This window comes from Rhineura floridana, chromosome 4, assembly GCF_030035675.1.
Source record: "Rhineura floridana isolate rRhiFlo1 chromosome 4, rRhiFlo1.hap2, whole genome shotgun sequence".
Taxonomy (NCBI): Eukaryota; Metazoa; Chordata; class Lepidosauria; order Squamata; family Rhineuridae; genus Rhineura; species Rhineura floridana.
In genome coordinates, this window is record NC_084483.1 from 163145547 (window position 1) to 163168100 (window position 22554).

Genomic DNA, 22554 nt, shown 5'->3' on the forward strand with positions numbered 1-22554 from the left:
GTCTCAGCTGATGTGACTGCTGAGACAAGGGTCAGCTTTCTTTAGATTGCTGATTCTATTCTCTGAGCAGTAATCAATAATGACTTGGCTATTTTAAGACATGGGAACAGCCCAGAATTTCTCTCTCTCTCTCTCTCTCTCTCCCTCTCCCTCTCCCTCTCCCTCTCCCTCTCCCTCTCTCTCTCTCTCTCTCTCTCTCTCTCTCTCTCTCTCTCTCTCTCTCTCTCTCACTCACTCACTCACTCACAAACGCACACACATCCTGATTTTTTTTATTAGTACAGCAAAACCAGGCCTTTAATTTAACAGGTAGCATTTTTATTTAAGAGTAATTTTTGGTGAGCAAAGCACTTGACATCTAAACCTTTTTTTCTATCTTTTTCACAGCCTAAGGCCCATCAATTTGTAGTGAAATCCTTTAATAACCCTACCAAATGCAATCAGTGCACGTCTTTGATGGTTGGCTTAATAAGACAGGGTTGTACCTGTGAAGGTAAGATTGACATAAGATATAAGAAACAAACTATCACTTCAGTGTACAATTCTGTTGATAACTAAGTTTTTGGTAACAAGAATAGTCCAAATGACTTTTTTAAAAAATGCTTATTTTTGCTTAGTCCTGGAGCTGATTCTGACTCAGATTTATAATCTGTAGTTGCAGAGCTTTTCATGGTTTTTTTTTTGGATCCTGACTGCCTTAAATTTTGAAAAAGTAACTAACTGGATTGACATGGGACATTTGTTTATGACTTTCATATGTTACTAGATTAACCCCTGCATTGTAAAAACGAGAAATGCATATTTGGACTGAATTTTGTATTCTCCCAGTGTGTGGATTTTCATGCCACGTGACCTGTGCAGACAAGGCACCAGCAGTGTGTCCAATCCCACCTGAACAGACAAAGGGTCCTCTGGGGATTGATCCACAGAAAGGCATAGGAACTGCTTATGAAGGACACGTCCGGGTAAGTATTGGAAAACCGAATGTTATAGTTTGATGGTGGGTTTCTTGCTGTCCAGACACAGCAATAATGTAGCATTGAATTATGTGTTTTGAGAATGTCCATCATCTTGGCTTTTCATTTTCTGTATAATAATTTTTCTGAGTGTGTGAATAAGAAGTAACAAGAAAAGAACTATTCTGTTCTGAAGTCCACCTTGCCCTCATTTTTATTGTATATTATTACTTCAGAATAACTATAATGCACACTAAATAATATTCTCGAAGTCTCTAAAACATCAGTTAGAAATGCTAGTAAAGCTTTTATCAAAGGCCAATTTGTCAGCATTTCTGTGTATGTAAATAAAGAAATAAAGGGAAAATTGTTATCTAGAGGAAATAAGAAAATGGGGGGACTTAAAAGATAAGAAAGTGAAGGAAATACAACTTAAACTTAAAGAAGAACTGAATAAAGACATCATAGACACACACATAAAATGGATGGCCAGATGACCTCTCCCAAGAGATTTCCCATGCTCAGACCCCTATTATTTTGGCAGTTAAAATAAAATTTAAACTGCTCTGCTGAGGTTCCCTACTGCAATGTTACTGCTGTGGTGCTGTACAGGGAATGCCAGCCCACCAAAAATTGTGTGCCTCTGCCTCGACTTAGCTTGCAACTGCACCTCTTCTTCCTCTGGAATGATACTATTTTTTTATTTATTTATTAAATTTATTAGTCGCCCATCTGGCTGGTTGTCCAGCCACTCTGGGCGACGTACAAGATAAAAAACAATACCGTATATTCCGGCGTATAAGACGACTGGGCATATAAGACGACCCCCAACTTTTCCAGTTAAAATATAGAGTTTGGGATATAGTCGCCGTATAAGACTACCCCTGCTTATGACATGCAAGCGATGTACCTTACTGGCGATTGGCTGGTTGTTGTATACAAAGCAGGGGATTTGAACCCCAGCCTTCCAGGTCTTAATCCAATTCTCTAACCACTATACCCCACTAGCATAAAATAAAACTCGGCATACATCCTAACCGCTACACCGCGCCACATAAAAAGAAACAAAACCTAGCTAGGGGACAGGGTGGTACAGAGCGAAACAAGTGCCAGGGATGAGTTGGCACCCTAAAAATGAGATTATGACATCAGCCTGTGCTGGCACCTTTTAACTTTGGAATAGTCTACTGCACAAAACACTAGTCCCTATGATTGCCATTGCTTCTTTTTAGCCTGCATCGCAGCCTCCCCTGCCCTGGTGCCCACCAGATGTTTCAGACTACAACTCCCAACTGTGCTGGCTGGGAGTGGTCGTGCAAAACATCTAGAGGGCCCTGGGTTGGCAGAGGGTGCTGTGCCCCAAACATTTCCATTTCCAGGCCGATTCTAACAGAACCACCACACTGCAGATTCAAACAGCTTAGCTTAAGAAAAAGCATACAGAATTGCCATGACTTTGCCCACATGCCCTGCATTTAAACACACACAGATGCAGCTTCCCCTGCCGCCTTCCAAGGTCTTAGCGATCAAGTTAGCTTGGACAGACCTAGCTGCAACAATTCTCTTTTCACAAACAAGGGGGGGGGAAGACAAAAATAAATAACCAAGCCCAAAACACACACACAGGGGACAGAATAAGAATTGCTAACTTATTTCGGGGAGCTGCGGTGCATTCAATTTGCAAAAAAATGTATCTATAGTGGGTGGCAAAGATTTGGTGTAGGCCTCAAGAGGAGACGGGCACTTCCTGGATCTAACAGAGAGGGGGAAGGAAAGAAGAAATTGAGCCAGGGAGAATGCACACTTGGGGGAAGGTGGACTTAAAATATTCCACAGGGATGCAACATATTTTGGGAAGGCAAGCAGAAGCATCTCCCAATAAAAATAATAATAAAAAAGAGCTATCATGCACAAACATGGCTTTCAGGCACTGATGGGCGGTGGGGACACCATCCACAATCTTAGCTGAACAGGGCTAAACAAACAGAACATTGTCCCAACCACAATGGCCCAACCACCAGCAAAAACCAGAGAGATGACCCCTCCCCAGCTAGCAACAGTGTTGGACATTCAGGGGGCGGAGGGAGAAAAGCATACATAATACCTCCTATCTCCCCCTTTTTTTGGCTAAACATTTGTAGTCAGCTGCAAAGAACTCTTCCATTTCTCAAAACACCAAAGGCCTTTAACAAAAATCTGCTTCCCCATCCCAGAGAAACAACACAAGCTGGGAAGAAGGGGGGAGGTCGGGGTTCTCCCCCCAAAAAACCCCTAAGTTAAAAAAAAACTTTATCCAACCACAATCTTTTTCATATATATTTTTAAAAGATTTTTTTAAAAGGAAGAGAAAACAAAAGGGGGGGCTTATAGATTTGAGGGGAGGGGAGAAGACCTGGAAAGGGCCCCCACCCTCTATAGAATAGGATTTCTGAGAAACAGCATCAAAAAGGAGGGAAGGGAATGATCATTACTCTAATTTTCCAAGAAGAAAATGAACGCCAGTGTTGTTTCTGCAGCAATGAATCAGATCCGTGGGGAAGGGGGGGGCTGTGAATTTACACTGCCCCCCCAAATCTCCTTATAAAAATTACTGTAGTCGGGGGCGGGGAATGCACAGCTCAAGGAACACACCCGGCCTCAAAGTAAGTTTAGCTATTAATAGCAGCTTGCCCAGAGCTTCACGGCCACGATCCCACACACCTTTACTTGGAAGTAACCGCCCTTGAACATAGCGGGGCTTCCTTCCAAGTAGGCTGCAAAATCCTAAGCGTCTGGGGCGGGGGATCCCCCTTACCTCCGAGTAAACGCGCAGAGGGCTGGGCTGCTAACGGGATGAGTCGATGCGAAAAGTTCACCTTGGGAGGCGAGGGGGGGGGCTTCTTTACTTCCGAATAAAGGCGATTCCCGCTGGGCTTTGCTTGGGAGTGAAGAAGCCCCCGGGGGGCTTACTTTAGAGTAACAATGCAGCGGAACTGGGCGGCGCAAACTCTTTCGAGCATGAATTTCCTTGGGGAAAAAACGCCTAAGCGCTCCATGCAATCAAAAGCAGGACTGGACCCAACCTTGGCCACAAAGTAGGCCTGCTGAAATCAACAGGCACGACCGGGCTCCGTTAGTTTCAGTGGGTCTCCTCTGGAGTAGAACTTTCCTGGAGGCCAGCCCGCAGCCGATCACACATTTCCCAACTCTAATTCCAGGGAGACTGCGTCACCCCAGCCATGCCTACTCGGAAGTAAGTCCTCTTGACTTTCACGGGGCTTACTCCCAGGTAAGCGGGGTCACGAGCGCCGCCCCAGTCAGGCTCAGAAGAGACAAACATTCACACACCCCATTTGAAACCGATGGGCTCAAGTCTACTCTAAAAGTAACTTGAATTGTTGGATAACCCCCATAAGCATTTTCCCGTTAAAGGAAAGAAAAGAGACCGATCCAACTTAATATTTTGCTCACCCGATGAAGGAGAGAAAGAGAAGATGGGGAGGGGGAAGGACGGAGGGGAAAAGGAAGGTCACCCCCCACTCACCCTCTCCGACCCCAAATGGCTTAAAAGAAACGTGCCTGGCGCAGACCCGTTGAAATTAACAAGTCTAGTCAGTTTCACCAGAGGAAGCAGAATTGCTCCGGACTGGCCTGCTTTGGCTAATCTTTTCCTGAACCCAAAACGGCGTTGGAAGAAGGAAGGATTGGACAGGAGGGGGACGCTGAAGGAAGGAAAGTGGCGGGGGGGGGGAGAGAGAGACTTGTTGCAAGGAGGAGAGAGCTCTAGTTCCTTACACTCACGTTTGGCAGGAAGTCAAATGGATATATAATATATATATTCCCCTTTCTTTCTCCGGCGCCCGGTTTAATTGATTTTTTTTGCGGGGGGGGGAAGGGATGAGGGAGGGTCTCTTCTGCGGCTTCCCACGCGGCGGCGGCGCTGCAATGGCGCCTGAAACGCAGCGCCTCCGCCGCCTGCCCTCCGCATAGCCCCGTCGAGAGGACCCAGGAGATCGGGGCTCCAATACCCCCTGCCGCTTTGCCAGGAGGCTCACCAGGGACCCTAAGTCGGGCCCTCCCTGCGGCCGCTGGATCACGCCCTTCGCCCAGCACCTGCCCTCCTCCCCGGGGCCAAGCAGACTTGGGCGCAGAAGGGCTTCCTTGGATCCAGCAGCGACCTCCAGCCATCTCGCCCGCCCCCGAGCTCCAGCCCCCGCATGCCGGGCCTGACGCAGCTGCGCTCGCTCGGCGGCGGCCCGAACAAGGAGCTCCAGCCACTTCTTCCCTGCCGCTCGGCAAGCCGGGGGCAGTAGGGAGCCAAGCGGCCGGGCTCCCTCGGGGCAGCCTTCGGGTATATGCAGGGAGGGGATGGAGGCGCCCCTTCCCCTCTAAGCCGTGACCATTAGCCGCTACTGCAGCTTTGTTGTGTCTCGGAAATGTTCCACGCCACTCGCTGACCCTCCCCCCGGCCCCTCTGATTGAGCCCCGCCGTCCGTCCTCCCGCCCGTGTCATCCCGGCCTGGCCTCTGGCTCGGCAGCTATTTTTCAGCACCCGGCGTATAAGACGACCCCCGACTTTGGAGAAGATTTTCCGGGGTTAAAAAGTCGTCTTATACGCCGGAATATATGGTACATTAAAATGTTAAAATTTAAAACCATAACAGTAAAAACCTAACCCACCCCAAAAGCCTGCCTGAAGAAGATCTTAGTGCTTAGGAAATAGGACACACTACTTTCTGTTTCCTAAGTCCCAAGATCTTCTAGAAATGCCCCTCTGCTATTTTCCTTCCCCATCACAGTGCTGGACTGGAAAGAAAGGATCCTGTCCTCCCAGCCCTGTTCTGCAATGGGGAGGAAAATACCTCTCATTTCTCTACTGATTATGAGAACAGCAGGGAGGGCTGCGTGAGTATGTGTGTTTGTGTTTGCCTGCCTGCCCACTGTGTGTGTATGCCTGCGTGCCTGTGTGCTATGTGTGTGCGTGCACACACGAGGAACTCTGTGTTGGCCCCTTTGGTCATGCCCACTGGTGATGGGCAGTCCTTGGGATGAAAATGCCTCTTTTGCAGGGAGCTGGGGGGGGGGTCGGGGAGACGCAAAGATGGGGTTTGAGACAGCACTAATTCTGTTATGAATCCATCCGGTCCTTAACTATTTTTAATTGCCTGTTGCACTTCCATCTTTTTTATTTCTTGATCCATAAATTCTCTGTCTTCTGCAATTAAATTTGGGCATTTAACCTTCTCAAAAAGTTGTGGTATACATTTGGTACCTGGGATTTACATAACACTGTAATATTGAATAAATAGATTGCTAATGTCGTGCCATTCTATCATTCTCCTGTCCTCTTCTGTATCAAAGTAGTAAAATTCTCTCCTTAGTTTTTCTTCAACATATTGGCCATTGGTTTACTACTTTTGCTTACATATTCAAAGAATTTGTGTTTTCTAAGTGACATCAGCTAATATCAGGGTATGCTAACATTTCTTTTTTGCTGTCCCTTTCACAGGGATTGAGGGAACCTTGCAAAAAAGAAGTTCATAGGACAGGGGCAGGGATTGTGTTTTCCTTGCATTGACAAGGTGGCTGAGGAGTCTGGTCCATCATTGTTTACACTGAAAAGTTTTAGAAAAGCCCCTCACCACATGGAAGCACTGGGCTCAGTGCAAATTGTGTTCTAGCCCAGGATCTTTTCCTGGTATGATTACACAAAGTTGTGCTGTCACATGATCATACCAGGAAGAGCTCTTGGGCTTGAAGACAATTTCCAAACAGCCCTGCCCTGCTGCAAGTGAACATGGAGGTTTCCTCAAATGTTTCAGTATACAAAAAGATGCACACTATAAATTTATACTGGTTTGACTGCCATCATGTTTCCCAAAGGAACTGTGAAAGCTGCAGATATGAGAAAAGGCAAGGGATCTCTAACAAAGAACTCTCAACATCCTCGTAGAGTTTCTTGAAGAAAGCCTGTTTGGTTAAATGCTGAGAGTACACATGGCGTTTCTAAGGACAAATTAATGGGATGAACTAAAATCCTTCATACTTATTGTAAATCCGTTATTGTAAACCGCCCAGAGAGCTTCAGCTATGGGGCGGTATATAAATAGAATCAATCAATCAATCAATCAATACTATATTTCTTTACATTTGAATATCTGTGCAATTATTTTTTTTACAGGTCCCTAAACCAGCTGGAGTGAAAAAAGGCTGGCAAAGAGCACTGGCTGTTGTCTGTGACTTCAAGCTCTTCCTTTATGATATAGCAGAAGGAAAAGCATCCCAGCCCAGTGTGGTAGTGAGTCAGGTTCTCGATATGAGGTAGGAAGTGCCATATAATGTTTTTAACGTGAGATACTGCAGGTGCTTCCCATTTGAATTCTCCAGAGTGTGAATTATCTCTATGGAAGTTTACATGTCTGAGAAATAAAATACTTGGTGGTCATTTTCCATGTAAATGACTTGGGGTCAGGTTACCTGAAAGATTACCACCTCCTCTCCTATATGACTGAAACTTAATCTTCATCAGAGGCCATTCCCTAGGTTCCCTCACCTAAAGAGGTGAGGTGGGTGGTTAAGAATAAGAGGGGCTTTTTAGTTGTAGGGGCCTGATTATGTCCTCCCCAATGAGACTTACCTGATGCCTACATTAAGATACCTTCAGCACCAGGTAAAGACCTTTTTATTCCCCCAGGTGTTTTAGAACTGTCTTTTGCCATTGGAACATATTATTTACGCTGCATTTTAAATGCTTTTTGTGGGGCTTTTTAGACAGGAAATTGAATTCATTGGCATTTTAATGTTTTAACTGGCTATTGGTTGAACTTGGTGTTCAACCAAGGACTTTATTTATTGGGCAGTCAACAAATGTTCTAGCAATAAATACACTTCCGCCAAAGCTACGTATTTTGGATAAACTGTAATTAGAAGAGGATCAGCATTGCTTGTCCTATAGTGTACAAAACTGGCTTTGGCATTGTAGTTAATACTGTTCAGAGATGGTAGCTGAAGTTGCTATCTGCTGTGAAGAAGATTAAGATTTTTTAAAATAAAATATTAAAAATTATAAAAACTGCTACTTTAGGTTGAGAGTCATCATTTCCTCTGAATTTGATTGATTTGCACTTAGTCTAATTCAGAATAGACTAGTTTGGTTGATCTTTTCCCTACATACAGTGAGGGAGCAAAATCATGTCCCTTTGGCCCACTGGACAGTCATGAATGAGCATAATGTTGGTATAGGGTCTATGCATGTAAACTTGAACGTAGACCTAAACCTGGTGATTGTTATTCCACCTGCAATCCTCCACAATACAGCTTATCCATGTTTGATTTTATGTGCATAAGCCTAATACAAACCTTATGCTCATATGAAAATATCTGGCAATCCTGGATGTGGAACAGGTATGCCTGGTGGGAGTTTGCTCTGTCTCCTACTCCATGCATAGAGAGAAAATCATGGGAATATCATTCAAGCACTCTAGTCATGGTGGACTATGATCAAATGGATCTGTCCATCTACCTGTCTGTCTGTCTGTGTCTGTCTGTCTGTCTGTCTGTCTGTCTGTCTATCTATCTATCTATCTATCTATCTATCTATCTATCTATCTATCTATCTATCTATCTATCTGAATATGGCTAGCAAGAACACTTCTACTAGGGTGTAAGTCCCATTGATCCACTGTAACCAATTTTGAGGTAAGCGTGTAACAATTACAGGCTGTATTTGTGAATATTTATTCTCTGTATGGAGACAGGTATTGTCATAATAATTGACTTTTGACTGATTGGATGGCAATGATCAATTTAATGATCAATAATGATCAATCTGTGTTTTGCTGGATATGGCTATTAATATGGCAGTATTTATTTACCTAAAACCTATGTTACAATTTGATGTGAATCATCTATTTGCCTTGGAATAAGTTTTGGATTGCTATATTTGGGGGAAGCTGATACTTTATTTGGTGGGAAACTGGCTGGATTCAACTCTTGTATTTTAGCCAATTGGCTACTCAGACAGAAAAAAAAAAGATTTTCTATAGTGAACAATTAGGTACAAGTATATGAAACTTGTATGCTCCTGCCAAACTGAAAATATTTTTAAATAAAAACTGTTTTGTGTTGATATGGACTTCCTCTATAATTTAAATACATACTGTTCAGAATTTTTAAAAGAGGCACAGTTTGATTTGCTGATAAACAACATTTGTGTTTTTATGAAAAGGGATGAAGAATTCTCAGTGAGTTCTGTCTTGGCTTCTGATGTCATCCATGCAAATAGAAAAGATATTCCTTGTATCTTTAGAGTAAGTAATATATGTTAAGGTTGAAGCATGTTGTTTCTAAGTAGAAATGAGCTAATAGTGTCTTTTAAATTTTTGTTTCCATTTCCTTTATTGTTAAAAATAACTCCATTTTCCATAGGAGGACTGCCATCAAGCGGGTTATAGCTCCACCTATCGTCCGAAGGCAAGAATGTTTTTTGAAGTCGAGACTAGGGGCGTTAGGCCCCTCCCACCAGTTCATTCTTGCCTTCGTCCATGCAAGTTGGATATATAGCTAGCGTTTAGATAAGTTTTTGTGCATTGGTGTGACAGTGTGTGGAGGTTTTGTGTGTGTATTCCACTTTATTCCCTTCCCTCTGTCTTGTCTCAAACTGTTTTGTCTTATTATTCCTGGGGAATTACTTTGGGGGTTCTCCCTGGCCCGTGTTTTTTCCCCAATGCTTGGCCTAACAGTGCCTTAGAGGGACCGCGGCTGCGGTTCCCTCTTTCTTAGACGGCGGACGCTGTCTTATACCAGGAGCTTGCGGCTGCAGCTTCCTGGTCTACTCCGCCGCTTTTTTCGTGCCTTCGCAGCTTGCCGCCTGCCCCAGGAGCCCGCTGCTGCGGCTTCCTTTTTCTTCAGTCCCCTTTGTTTGTTGGATTGCCGCCTTCTCGTTTACTGCCGCGGCTTTTTTCTACGAGGCGGTTCCTTCATAACTTCCCCTCCAGGAGCCTGCGGCTGCGGCTCCTCTTCCTTCCCTATTAGCGGCTCTTATTAGTTGGGCTACTCTGCCTCTCCCGACTCGTCCCGCGACTTTTAAAAACCTCGCCGCGACGGTCTCTAGGAGTTTGCAGCTGCGGTTTTTTCCCAGTTTCCCTGCCACTACCCACTGCTACGGGGATTTTGGCTGACCGCCCTGCCTCCTTTGTGGAGTCTCTCCCACCTGGCTTTCAAAGCCGCGATTGCGTCTCTCAGCCCCGCGGCTGTAGAGCGTATTTGAGGCCGTTTCCCTCGCATTTATTTTTTCCGTTCAGCCCCATTCAGCTCGCTGGTGCTCCTCAGTGACTGCCATTGCTCCTTCCTCTCCCTCCGCCATTTTGATTAACATTTTTTCCCGCTCTTTTTGCGGACGCCATTTTGCTTGTCCCTTTTTCCCCGCTCTTTCTGTTTAGCCTATTCACTACTGAAAAGGGGGTTTAGCTTACAAGGGCTGTGGATAGCAATGCCAAAGGCTTCAAGTTAGCTTCCACAGCGCGATCTACCCTTTGTTTGTGTGCTGCAGATAGGATCCTATAGACCTCCATAGGTTCCTCTACTAAGTCTACTACTGCTGCTGCCTCTTGCAACTATTGGACTACTGCAACTATTTGAACCTGTTTAGTTTTCATCTGTGACTGTCTCATCAAGGCTGTTTTAACTGTACATTCTGCCCCTTCCGTGGCCGTGTACTAAGACTGCTGATACTGTGCAAAAGCTGTTTGATCTGTACATTCTGCCTCATTCGTGGCCGTGTACTGAGGCTGTTGATACTGTGCAAGCTGTTTGAACTGTACATTCTGCCCCATCCGTGGCCGTGTACCAAGGCTGTTGACACTGTACATTCTGCCCCATCCGTGGCCATGTACCATCGCTGTTGAAATCGTACATTCTGCCCCATCCGTGGCCGTGTACTTAGCCATCTGAGCCGGTGCATTCTGCCCCATCCATGGCCGTGTACTGAGCCTGTTCGGATCTGTACATTCTGCCCCATCCATGGCCGTGTACTGAAACCCCTAGAAAATATATGATGGCGGAACAGCCAATTACAACTCAGGCAACAAAGCCGAAACAATCTAAGGTGCCCAAGCATAAGCACACCAAGGCGGTTGCCAAAACTAAACATCTATCCAGCCACAGCGCAACCAAGCGGCCACGCTATGTCTCTGTTCCGGTTCCCGAGGGGGCGGGCCAGGAACAGTTAACGAATCTATTTCACTCTCCCACTGCTTCCTCCTCCGAGGAGGATTTTGCTGGGTTTCCTGACCAACCAGCAGCCAGCCACCCTCCCCCCATATTACCGCCTAGGGCTTATTCATCTTCACAGCCTGCTGAACCGTCCATAACCTCGCCTCTACAAGCGCAACCGTCTACTTCATCGGGGCTGCAGCTGTCTCATGAGTTCATATCACAACTACAAGACATGCTGTCGTTCTTTACTCAAACACAGTCACCGTCACAAGTCCCCACCATTCCTCAGCGCAGTGTGGACCACTATGTACGCAATGAGGCAGAGCCATCCTGCTCTCCAAATCCTTTTGACATTGCCAGGGGCAGGTTTGTTGATGACGTTTCTTGTGGGGAGGAGTCACACTTTGCTGTACAAGCCGAAGGAGACGAATGGAGTGATCATTCGGAGCATGAGGAAGTTTCCTCTTATCGCTTGTTTGATGCCTCAGATTATCAGCCCCTTGCTCGCAGAGTATTGAACACCCTTGGTCTCCAATATACACAACCTGCAGCTGCCACTCCCGCTATCAAGGGGGCCAGGGTCCTGAAATCCCCTACGCCAGCAGAGCACTACCTTCATGTGCCAGATCCTATTGCTAAACTGGCCAAGGACGAATGGTCTCATCCATTACAATCACATCGTTTTAATGCTCTGGCGGACAGACTTTACTTGTTGTCTCCGGACTTTACAAGCAGACTGGCCGTCCCTGGCATAGACGAGCCGATCTCCAGTCTAGTCTCTAGATCCCTTTTGCCGAGGGAAGGAGACTCACATTTAAAGGACGCCACTGAGCGGAGGTTGGACTTTGCCTTACGCAAGAATCATGAGGCCACCGCTTTCTCCATGCGAGCCTCTGCATCAGCTTCCATCTTTTCCAGGGCAGCGATGATGTGGTTGGATGACCTCTTAGATTATCCTAATCCTGACCCTGTTTCACTCAGGAGGTCCCTGATGAAATTGCGCAAGACAGCGGCTTTTGTGGCTGACACTACCTTGGATGCAAATCAGCTGGGAGCACGAGCTATGGCAGCTCAGGTAGTCGCTCGACGGACCCTCTGGCTTCGTCACTGGCAAGCGGACTCTACAGCCAGAGTTAATTTATCAAGGGCACCTTATTCTGGTTCATTACTCTTTGGCGAGGAAGCCCTAAAGGCAGTGCTTGTTGACCCCAAGGATGCTCGAAAGCCTGTCCTGGCCACTGTCAGGAACGTTGATCGCAGGCCCTTCAGATGTTTCACCTCATACCGCACAACCCAGCCCTTTCGAGGAATGCGGCCCGGAGGACGAGGCCGCGATTTCTGAAACTTTGATTTCCGTCCCTCCAGGGGAGTCTGGAACAGACGTTTCCCAGGCAGAGGTCAGTACCAGGGGCACAGAGGTACCTCAACGTCATCATATAGGGGAGGGTCTCGCCAGCACAGACAGTACTAATGTGATACCGGTTGGGGGCAGACTGCTTCTGTTTGGAGACCATTGGCTGCGCCTGACTCAGGTCACCTGGATCAGAGATCTTTTTTGTTATGGCTATGCACTAGAGTTTTGGGCAACCCCTCCAGACAGATTTCACCCCTCTGTCTGTCCCAGGGCACCAGCCAGGCACTGCATCATGCAGACAGCCATACATCACCTCTTGGACATAGCAGTGATAGAGCCAGTCCCTACAACAGAGAGGTCGGAAGGGGTGTACTCCCTCCTATTTGCTGTGCCCAAACGAGATCTGTCATGGAGGGTGGTGTTGGACCTCAAGTTCGTCAATCGTTTCGTAAAGTATCGCAGGTTCAAAATGGAATCTCTCCACTCCATTACAGAAAGCCTTCAAGAAGGAGACTTCCTGGCTTCTATCGACCTAAAGGAAGTGTATCTCCATGTGCCTATTTGCATAGCCCACAGAAAATTCCTTCGGTTTGCTTTCGGCCCCCAGCATTTTCAATATCGAGCGATGCCGTTCGGCCTCTCATCTGCCCCGAGAGTATTTACCAAGGCGCTGCTCATACTAGTGGCTTACCTCTGGCTTCAAGGGGTCCATATCTACCCCTACTTGGACGATCTTTTAATACGGGCGAGTTCCAGGGAGCTGGCTCATAACCTTCTAACACTCACGCTCCATGTCTTGCAGGCCTACGGCTGGCTAGTCAATTTCGACAAAAGCCATCTACAACCAACCCAACGCCTACAACATCTAGGGGCGATGTTGGACACCCTGCAGGCGACGGTGTTCCTGTCTCCAGACCGCATAACTGCTATCACAGACATCACACGGTCTCTGATGCACCACGCAACCGCAGGCGTCATGCTTCTAGCCAGGGCTCTCGGAATGTTGGTGTCCACCATCCATATTGTGCCATGGGCTCGAGCTCATACTCGCTAACTCCAGTGGGCTTTGTTGCCGTTTCAGGAGGACATTGCCAGGTCAAATCATCGAGCAATTCCCCTGAGCCCCGCACTGCGTCTTTCATTCCGCTGGTGGACGAGGGTCCAACATCTCACCCAGGGCACTCCGTTCAGAGAACCCCGCAGGACTGTTATCACCACAGATGCCAGTCTCCTTGGCTGGGGAGCCCACTGCAACTCCCAGTTCGTTCAGGGGGTTTGGACCACAGCAGAACAGACTCAGAGCGTCAGTTGGCTAGAACTGAAGGCTGTCCCCTTAGCTCTGCTCCATTTTCAGTCTCTGTTCCCCTTGGACCATGTTCTCATTCGAACGGACAACACGTGTGCCAAATCTCATTTAAACAGACAAGGGGGGACCAGGTCCCGTCCTCTGCAGGACCTAGCTTCCCTCATATTCGACTGGGCAGAGCAACATCTGCAATCTATAAAAGCAGAACATCTCAGAGGAATTTGGAATGTGACAGCAGACTGGCTCAGCAGACAACAGGTCTTTCCAGGAGAATGGAAACTTCATTCAACCATTTTCCATCTTCTCCAGTGTCGGTTCGGCGTCTTCTCAGTCGATCTATTTGCCTCCAGTCACAATTGCCAGCTACCCAGGTACTTCGCTCGATACCTGGACACGACAGCGGAAGCAGTGGATGCCCTATCGCTACCGTGGCCGGATGGCCTATTGTACGCCTTCCCCCCAATACCACTGTTAGCCAGAACCTTGAGGAAGGCACGACGCGAGAGGTCCAGGCTGGTTCTGATAGCACCATTTTGGCCCCGTCGACCGTGGTTTTCGGATCTCCTTGCCATGTCAGTGACGGATCCTTGGACGCTCCCGGTCAAGCCAGACCTCTTATCCCAGGGCCCAATATTGCATCAGGATCCCAATTGGCTCAAGCTAACAGCGTGGCTTTTGAACGGGGACATTTAAGGTCTGCTGGCCTGTCTGACGCTGTTATTGACATTATCTTGGCCTCAAGATGACCATCCACCACCGGTATATATCAACATACTTGGGTGGCATTCTCCAGGTGGTGTCAGTCCCAGCACCTCGATCCTTCCCAGGCCACAATACAACAGGTGCTGCAATTCCTTCATAGGGGCCTCCTGATGGGACTTAGACCCAACACCTTACGTAGACATGCGTCCACTCTGTCGTCCATTCTCTCAGTGTCCTCCGCTGGTGCTCCTATTGCCTCGCACCCGTTCATCAAACGTTTTCTGAGGGGAACCGCGTTACGCTCACCGGCTGTATTCCACTGTTTTCCCTCATGGAGTTTGTCGAAGGTTCTTCAGGCTTTACAACATCCTCCGTTTGAACCCCTTAGGACTGTGCCTTTACGCCTGTTGTCACTCAAGGTTCTGTTCCTGATCGCGATCACCTCTGCGAGACAAGTTTCGGAACTGGGCGCATTGTCTTCTGCACGCCATCTCTGTGTCTTTCACAAGGACTCTGTTGTGCTGAAAACTGATCCTTCCTTCCGTCCCAAGGTCAATTCAGTTTTCCATTGCAACCAGGACATTGTTCTTCCTTCATTTTGTCCGAATCCTACCCATCCTCTAGAGAAGGCTTGGCATTCATTGGATGTTCGGAGGGCCCTCAAGATCTACCTGTCTAGGACCCAAGATATACGACGAACTGAGTCTTTGTTTGTATCCTTTCATCCACATTCTATGGGGCATAAAGTAGCTAATTCCACCTTATCCCGCTGGTTGCGTGCATGTATTACCTTAGCCTATCAGTCCCTTAAGCTTCCAGTTCCAGCTAGTATAACAGCGCATTTCACTAGGTCAGCAGCCACTACGGCTGCTTTTGCTACCAACACTCCTGTTGCTGATATTTGCAGAGCTGCTGTTTGGTCTACCCCTCACTCGTTTATAAGGCATTACAAAATAGATCGCTATGCCTCTGCTGATGCCTCTTTTGGCAGACGAGTGTTGCAACAGGTTCTTAATGATGATTAGGACGTGGTGGTCCCTTCCTGTTATGGGCTGCTTTGGTACATCCCACTTGATGGCAGTCCTCCTATGGAAAATGGACCATTGGTCTCACCTGAAGGGTGATTTTCATAGGAGGACTGCCATCACGACCCTCCCAGTGGAGGATAACTGGATGCCTAGATATTTTGGAGGCCTCTTCATATACTCATGTTACGCTATTATATTAGATTTACTAGTGAAGTCAAGACTTCTATTAATGTTATATCGCTACGTTAGAGTCATATTATTATGATTATTGTTATTGTGTTATGTCTTTGCTGGTAGGCCCGTTGGCCTTCTTTCCTGCATTTTCAGATATCTCTCTTTGGACTCGCTGCGAATGAACTGGAGAGTGGGAGGGGCCTAACGCCCCTAGTCTTGACTTCAAAAAACATTCTTGCCTTCAGATGATAGGTGGAGCTATAACCCGCTTGATGGCAGTCCTCCTATGAAAATCACCCTTCAGGTGAGACCAATGGTCCATTTTATGTGGTTTCAAATGCTCCTTGAAATTTCACATATTTTTTGTCCAAGTCCAGGAAACTAGAAGAACGTATGAAAATGTCTCCACAGGCTAATATTTAATGTTCCAGGGAATGGTGCTGTCCCTGAGCTAGTCTGCTGGCCACAAATACACAACTTAAAATAAATGTCTGAAATAAATGTCTTTGCCTGAAATTTCTCAATGAGATTTTTCAATTGATTTTATATTCCGACCTTCTTCCAAAGAATTCCATCAATAGTAACTCAGGATGCTCCCACTGATGGAAAAGGATAAGGGAGGCACCTTCCACACTGTTTTAGAGGATACCTCAACCATCTGAGCTAGATATCTGGGTGGCATAGGGAGCTGCTGGGGAGGAGAGATAAACAAAAATTGCCTCCTCTCCTGTTCCACCAGCGGGATTGCTCCACTGTATCAGAAGATTTTCTTGAACCCCTTCCATTCGTGGGAGGCAAAGGCTGGATCCAGTGTATGGTTTTCCTCTGCCCATTTTAGCTTTGCAACAACCCTGTGACTTCTGCATTGAGAGAAGCTAATTGGCCCAAGATCAGCCAGTGAGCTTCAAGACTACTTAAGCAGAGCTTTGAACTTGAGCTTTGAACTTGAGCCTTTGCAGGCCAAGTTCAACACTACACACTACACTGCACCACACTAGCTCTCACTAGTTCATCTTGAAATGTGTATTTAATGTTGAGTTCCTCAAGTGAGTGACTATACGCATGACTTGTTATCCTTGCATCATAAACGTCAGGGAATCTGTTTTTCTATGTATTGATTTATTTTGAGTATTTATATCCTTCCTTTCCATACCCTTTCTATATTCTTTTCTACCTAAGCATGCCATCTGCTGCGTTGCACACAAACACACACGTCTTTAACTTTTCCAGGTTACAGCTTCTCAGCTATCAGCATGCAGTAACAAGTGTTCAATCCTGATCCTAGCTGACAGTGAGAATGAAAAGAGCAAATGGGTGGGAGTCCTAAATGAACTGCACAGGATTTTAAAGAAGAACAAGCTCAAAGATCGCTCAGTCTATCTTCCCAAAGAGGCCTATGACAGCACCTTGCCGCTCATTAAAACCACCCAGGCAGCAGCAATAATAGGTATGTGTTTGATAACCTACAATTATACTTTACTATACCCTAATGGAAGTTTTTTTCCCCCTTTTATTGCACCATGGCCCAAATCAGATACCTCTCTGGAAAACAGCTTGACCTAGAGTCCAGTGGATAAAGGCCACCCCCCTCCCGCAAATGCCCTGTTTCAGGGAGCACCATGAGCGATTGCTTCTTGCCAGCCTGTGCTTTTGCAGTGGGTGCAGCAGGCACCTCCACAGTCACAGCCATCCTAGTGGAGGGACACCTCCAACTAATTCTAATCCTCTCCAGTAGCACTGTTGTGGATTAGGATTGTGCTCATAGAGTTTCTGTTACACCAGGAGGGAGAAAAACGCTTTTTTAAAATCCTTTACTGAAAATTGATAAATGAAAGTGAATGGTACGTACCGTTTTCTAATCATTAGCCTGCTTTTGTTTTTATTTATTCTCCTTTCTGATTACCATTTGTCTCCCTTATCAGTATGTGCTTCCAACTGGTATTTTTTGTTTTAACTACTGCAGATCATGAAAGAATAGCTCTGGGCAATGAAGAAGGGTTATTTGTGGTTCATATCACCAAAGATGGTAAGAGAACATGGCTTCTGTTTTAAATGTCAGGAAATGAAATAATATGCTGCACATTTCATTCTGTCAACTCCTCCTAGCTCCATCTTGTATTAGTTTAAGATTATAAAATTGAAAAAATCAAACTGTTCTCAGTTCTTTCCGCCACCCAAAAAAATCCTTTCAATCTGTGCTGTGTTGGCAGACTCAAACCCAAACTCAAAAACTGCTTCCTGGATTAGGATAAATAAGATTAACATTTCCATGGCTATTAACGTTAATGTGCAGAAGCTATGTTATACTGAGGCAGGCCATTAGTCCTTCAAGCTCAGTATTGTTCACCCTGACTGACAGCGGCTTTCCAGGTTTTGAGACGGGTCTTTCCTAGTCCTGCCTAGAGATGCCAGGGATTGAACCTGGGACCTTTTGCACACAAACCATGTGCCTACCGCTTAGCCATGACCCTGCCCCCACCCCTCCTGGCAAAAAAAGCATAAAGTATCTGCTTCCATCAGTAGGTGTGGCTGTGTCAAAACTTCATCTTCATTCATCTTCAGCCAGTTCAGACAAGTATTATGCAGAACATAGAAATGATGTAGCTGTTACTCAGGAGGTGCTTTTCCTAACACGACAAAGGGGAGAAAAAAGACATTGTAGGTAAAGGGATGGAAATGGAGAAGACAGTTTGATACGCAGACAATTATGAACATAGGAAGCTCCCTGACAGAGTCATACCATTGATCCATCTAGCTCAGTACTGCCTACACCTGTTCACCAGGATTTCAGACAAGGATCTCTCCCAGTCCTACCTGGAGATGCCAGGGATTGAACCCGGCATCTTCTGCATGCAAAACAGTTGCTCTGCCACTCAGCCACGGCACATCACCTTGATTACTGGGCAAAATTCTATGAAAAATAGTGCCTGTTTAATAGCAGAGAAAAATTAAAAGTTAATTGGGGGGGCAATTTCCTCACACGGCCTTGGCATTATCTCCAGTTCCCTGTCATGTACCTACCCTGCCAACACTCTACCTTTAGCAGAGGGAGATGTGGGGTTTACCTTTCCTCCACCTCTCCCTATAACAAAGCTGCGATTTGGGACTCTGCCTATTTCCCTCAGCCCATGTTATAATGATTCAGGTTCCCCAGTCAAGCCACCACCCCCCTGTGTATCTTTGTTGCTCTCAAAGATAATAGCCCTAGGCCGGCCTTCTGTACCCTGCTACCATTACTTTCTCAGGTACTTCACTGCCACCATTGACGCTGTTGCCTGCTTTTACTGTTGTAATAGCTGGCCAAGAACGAGGCGTGTTTTTAAAAGTGCAAACAAGTTTATTTATTTAACAAATGTTCTTAAGCAAGATTGGTTACGTTTCAAGTTCTCAAGCATGTGGTTTCTACATATGCCCTTTACTTATCGTTTCAATAGTCCTTACTATAATGCCAATTGATAACAACCTGCCTATAACCCTCTACAACTCCTTCACACCCTCCAGCCCTCTCTATCCCAGCCAATGGCAAACCCTAACTACCAGTAAACCGTCAACTCTTTCAAATATAAATCAGTCATTCGACATTCACCCAGCCGATGACACGTAGCACTCACCAACATTCCATACTCTCATTCCCCCCTCCAGACTCTCATTACTTTCCATACTCAAGCTAATAAAACCTCACTTACTGTAAACGTTGAAGTACATACACAACAGTTATTTACATAGGAATATGGAACATCACATCTCCCTCCCCCCATACACAAGTATTATACTTCTTGTGAAGGATACACAACGTCCATTGTGAATCTTCATCTCTCTTCGGGGAGAGAGTCCATACTTGCATCAGTCTGGAGGTTCTGGAATACAGTCTCTGTGCCAAATCTTGAGAAGCCATCTGTGATGATGTTGTCCTTGCCCTTAATATGCTGGAATTCGACCTGGAACTCTTGCAGGCTCCACGATAATCTCTGAAGCATGGTGTTGGTGTTCCTCATGGTCTCCAGCCACAGCACCGCTCAGTGGTCCGTCAGCACTGTGAATCTCTGTCCCCAAAGTAGTGACATAGTCTGGTTAATGCCCATATGATCGCCAGACGTTCCTTCTGCATGGATGAGTAGGTACGCTCCTTCTGTGTTAGCGTGTGGCTCAGGAAGGTGATAGGACGTTTCACCCCCTCTTTCTCTTGCATAAACATAGCTCCCAGCCCAAGATCTGATGAATCAGTAGCTATGAGGAAGTGGAGCTATTAATATGGGACTCTGACATGGGGTTTATTTCAGCTTGTCAAATGCCTCCTGACACTTGTTGCTCCAAATTATTTTATCAGGCCCTTTTTTCTTGGTGAGGTTATCTAAAGAGGCAGCTGTCACCGAATTTGTCTATGAAGCGCCTGTAGAATCCAGCCATCCCTAAAAATGCATGCACTTTATTTTTAGGAATGGGTCACTTCTGGATAGCTTTCACTTTACTCCACAAAGGTGATATATGGCCACTACCCCCTTTGTGTCCTAAATATATAACTTCAGGAAAACTGAACTGGCATTTGTTTGCCTTTATAGTTAACCCCACATTATCCATCTATGTTTAAGGCTAACTGGTCTGACAACTCAGCAGCCTCCTGAACATTCCAAGGTTCTCTATCCCTCACAATTAACTGAATTTCTGAGGGAAGCTGGTAAAGGAATTGATCCCGTATCATTAAATCCCTTATATCTTCCTTGGTGTTCGCATAGCCACTGCACACCCATTTGTCAAATCTGTTAATCTGGCACTTAGGCTACATAGGACCTGCCAGGTTGTAAATGACAAGACCGAAATTGTTTCCTGAAATAGTCTGGCCCTAGCCTGAACCTCTCATACACATCCTCTTTAAATTGGTCATAAGTGATAGGCTGCTCTAAGGAAAAGCTGTGGTAAATTTCTTCCAGTTCTGTTGCCACCAAACTCAGGATAAATTTCATCCAATCCCCCTTTGGTATTTCCTAAATTTGTGCAGTTTTCTCAAAAGAGGATAAAAATATTTCAGGATTTTCTCCAGAATAAGGGTGGAAATCTCTGGGAGTTACTTTTCAGATTTTAGAGCTCTGCTTTAGCCCTTTTTTGGTCTCTTGTTTATTCCCGCCAAATAGCTTAATTGCTTAATCTCTCTCTTTCCATTCTTAATCTTTCTACTTCCACCTCAAGTTGCTTCTCTCTCCAATTCCACTCTCCATCTAACCTTTTGTCTTTCTTTTTCCTCAGCCTCTCCTCATTTTCTCCAACTCAATCTCTCTGTCTGCTGCATTTCTGCCTCCATTTCTCTCTTTCATATTCTAAATACTCTGGGATCTTGGGTGATGCTTGAATTCTCTCAGATGTTGCTATCACACCAGATCCTTTTGTTAATTGATACTGTAGCAGCATTAACTTTATTTCATTCATAGTTTTCCCTTCTGAGGGGAGGTTCAGCTTCCTACAATGCTCCAACAGAGCTTTCTTCTTCAAACTCAAACACTCTGCCATGTTTCACTGTCACTAGAAACACACAGCTTACCACACACTCCTTACAGATTTTCTTGCTTATTTTTTTCTCACACAAAACATACTGTTTTTGGGGTCCTCCTTTGGTTAGTATCCCCGAATGTAGTCGCCCTGTCACATCCTCCACCTGCCAACACTCCACCTTTAACAGAGGGAGATGTGGAGTTTACCTTTCCTCCACCTCCCTTTACAACAAAGCTGCTATTTGGGACTCTTCCTATTTCCCTCAGCCTTGTTATAATTGTTCAGGTTCTTCAGTCAAGCCTCAGCCCCCCTGTGTATCTTTATTGCTCTCAAAGATAACAGCCCTAGGCCTGCCTTCTGTAACCTGCTACCATTATTTTCTCAGGTACTTCACTGCCACCATTTATACTATTGCCTCCTTTTACTCCTGTAATAGCTGGCCAAGAACCAGGCATGTTTTTAAAGTGCAAACAAGTTTATTTATTTAACAGAAGTTCTTAACCGAGATTGGTTACATTTCAAGTTCTCAAGAATGTGGTTTCTACATATGTCCTTTACTTATCGTTTCAATAGTCCTTACTATAATGCCAATTGATAACAACCTGCCTATAACCCTCTACAACTCCGTCACACCCACACACCCTCCAGCCTTCTCTATCCCAGCCAATGGCAAACCCTAACTACCAGTAAACCGTCAACTCTTTCAGATATAAACCAGTGATTCCACATTCACCCAGCCAATGACGCGCAGCACTCACCAACATTCCATACTCTCATTCCCCCTTCCAAATTCTCATTACTTTCCGTACTCAAGCTAATAAAGCCTCACTTACTATAAACATCAAAGCACATCCACAACAATTATTTACATAGGAATATGGAACATCACATTCCCCACTTTCTTTCTTCTCACATCCAGGCCATCAACAGTCAGTTCAAATGATTAAAGCAGGTGCTGGAATCTGCTGCCTAAGGGTCGTATGGGGGGAAGCATTGCGGCCAGGGTGAGAAAAATGGGTGGGGTGAAACAAAATGGGTGAAATGATGGAAGTAGGGGGGGGGGAATCCTCTGGAAAAATCAGTTTAGACTTTGGGCAATAATGATTTGTCCCTTCCCTAGCAACTTGCTAGGCAAGGAAGAAGATGGAAATAAAAAGAGTGAGAAAGAGAAAATGGATGGCCTCATCAGCTTCTGGCTCTGGCCCTATCCACCAGACTTCAGCTCCTCCCACTGCCAGCGTGTGGTCTCTGGCAGATTATACCTGAAGGAATGCTTCTCTTGACAGAAAAAAAGACTTCCCACCCTTTGATTATAACAAAGGAGCCACAACATATTCCAGCAATAAAGATCAAAGC

General features: G+C 45.8%; 1 protein-coding gene across 6 annotated transcripts in view; it reads left to right on the forward strand.

Annotated features, from left to right (window-relative positions):
- Positions 1-22554, forward strand: part of CDC42BPA (CDC42 binding protein kinase alpha) — a 320075-nt gene that overhangs the window by 265610 nt on the left and 31911 nt on the right. For all 6 annotated transcript variants that reach the window (XM_061625008.1, XM_061625007.1, XM_061625002.1 and 3 more), the window contains 6 exons: positions 388-493; positions 829-965; positions 7117-7256; positions 9163-9244; positions 16945-17161; positions 17678-17740. In XM_061625008.1, the coding sequence (XP_061480992.1) occupies positions 388-493; positions 829-965; positions 7117-7256; positions 9163-9244; positions 16945-17161; positions 17678-17740 (745 nt within the window). The remainder of the gene's footprint in view (positions 1-387; positions 494-828; positions 966-7116; positions 7257-9162; positions 9245-16944; positions 17162-17677; positions 17741-22554) is intronic.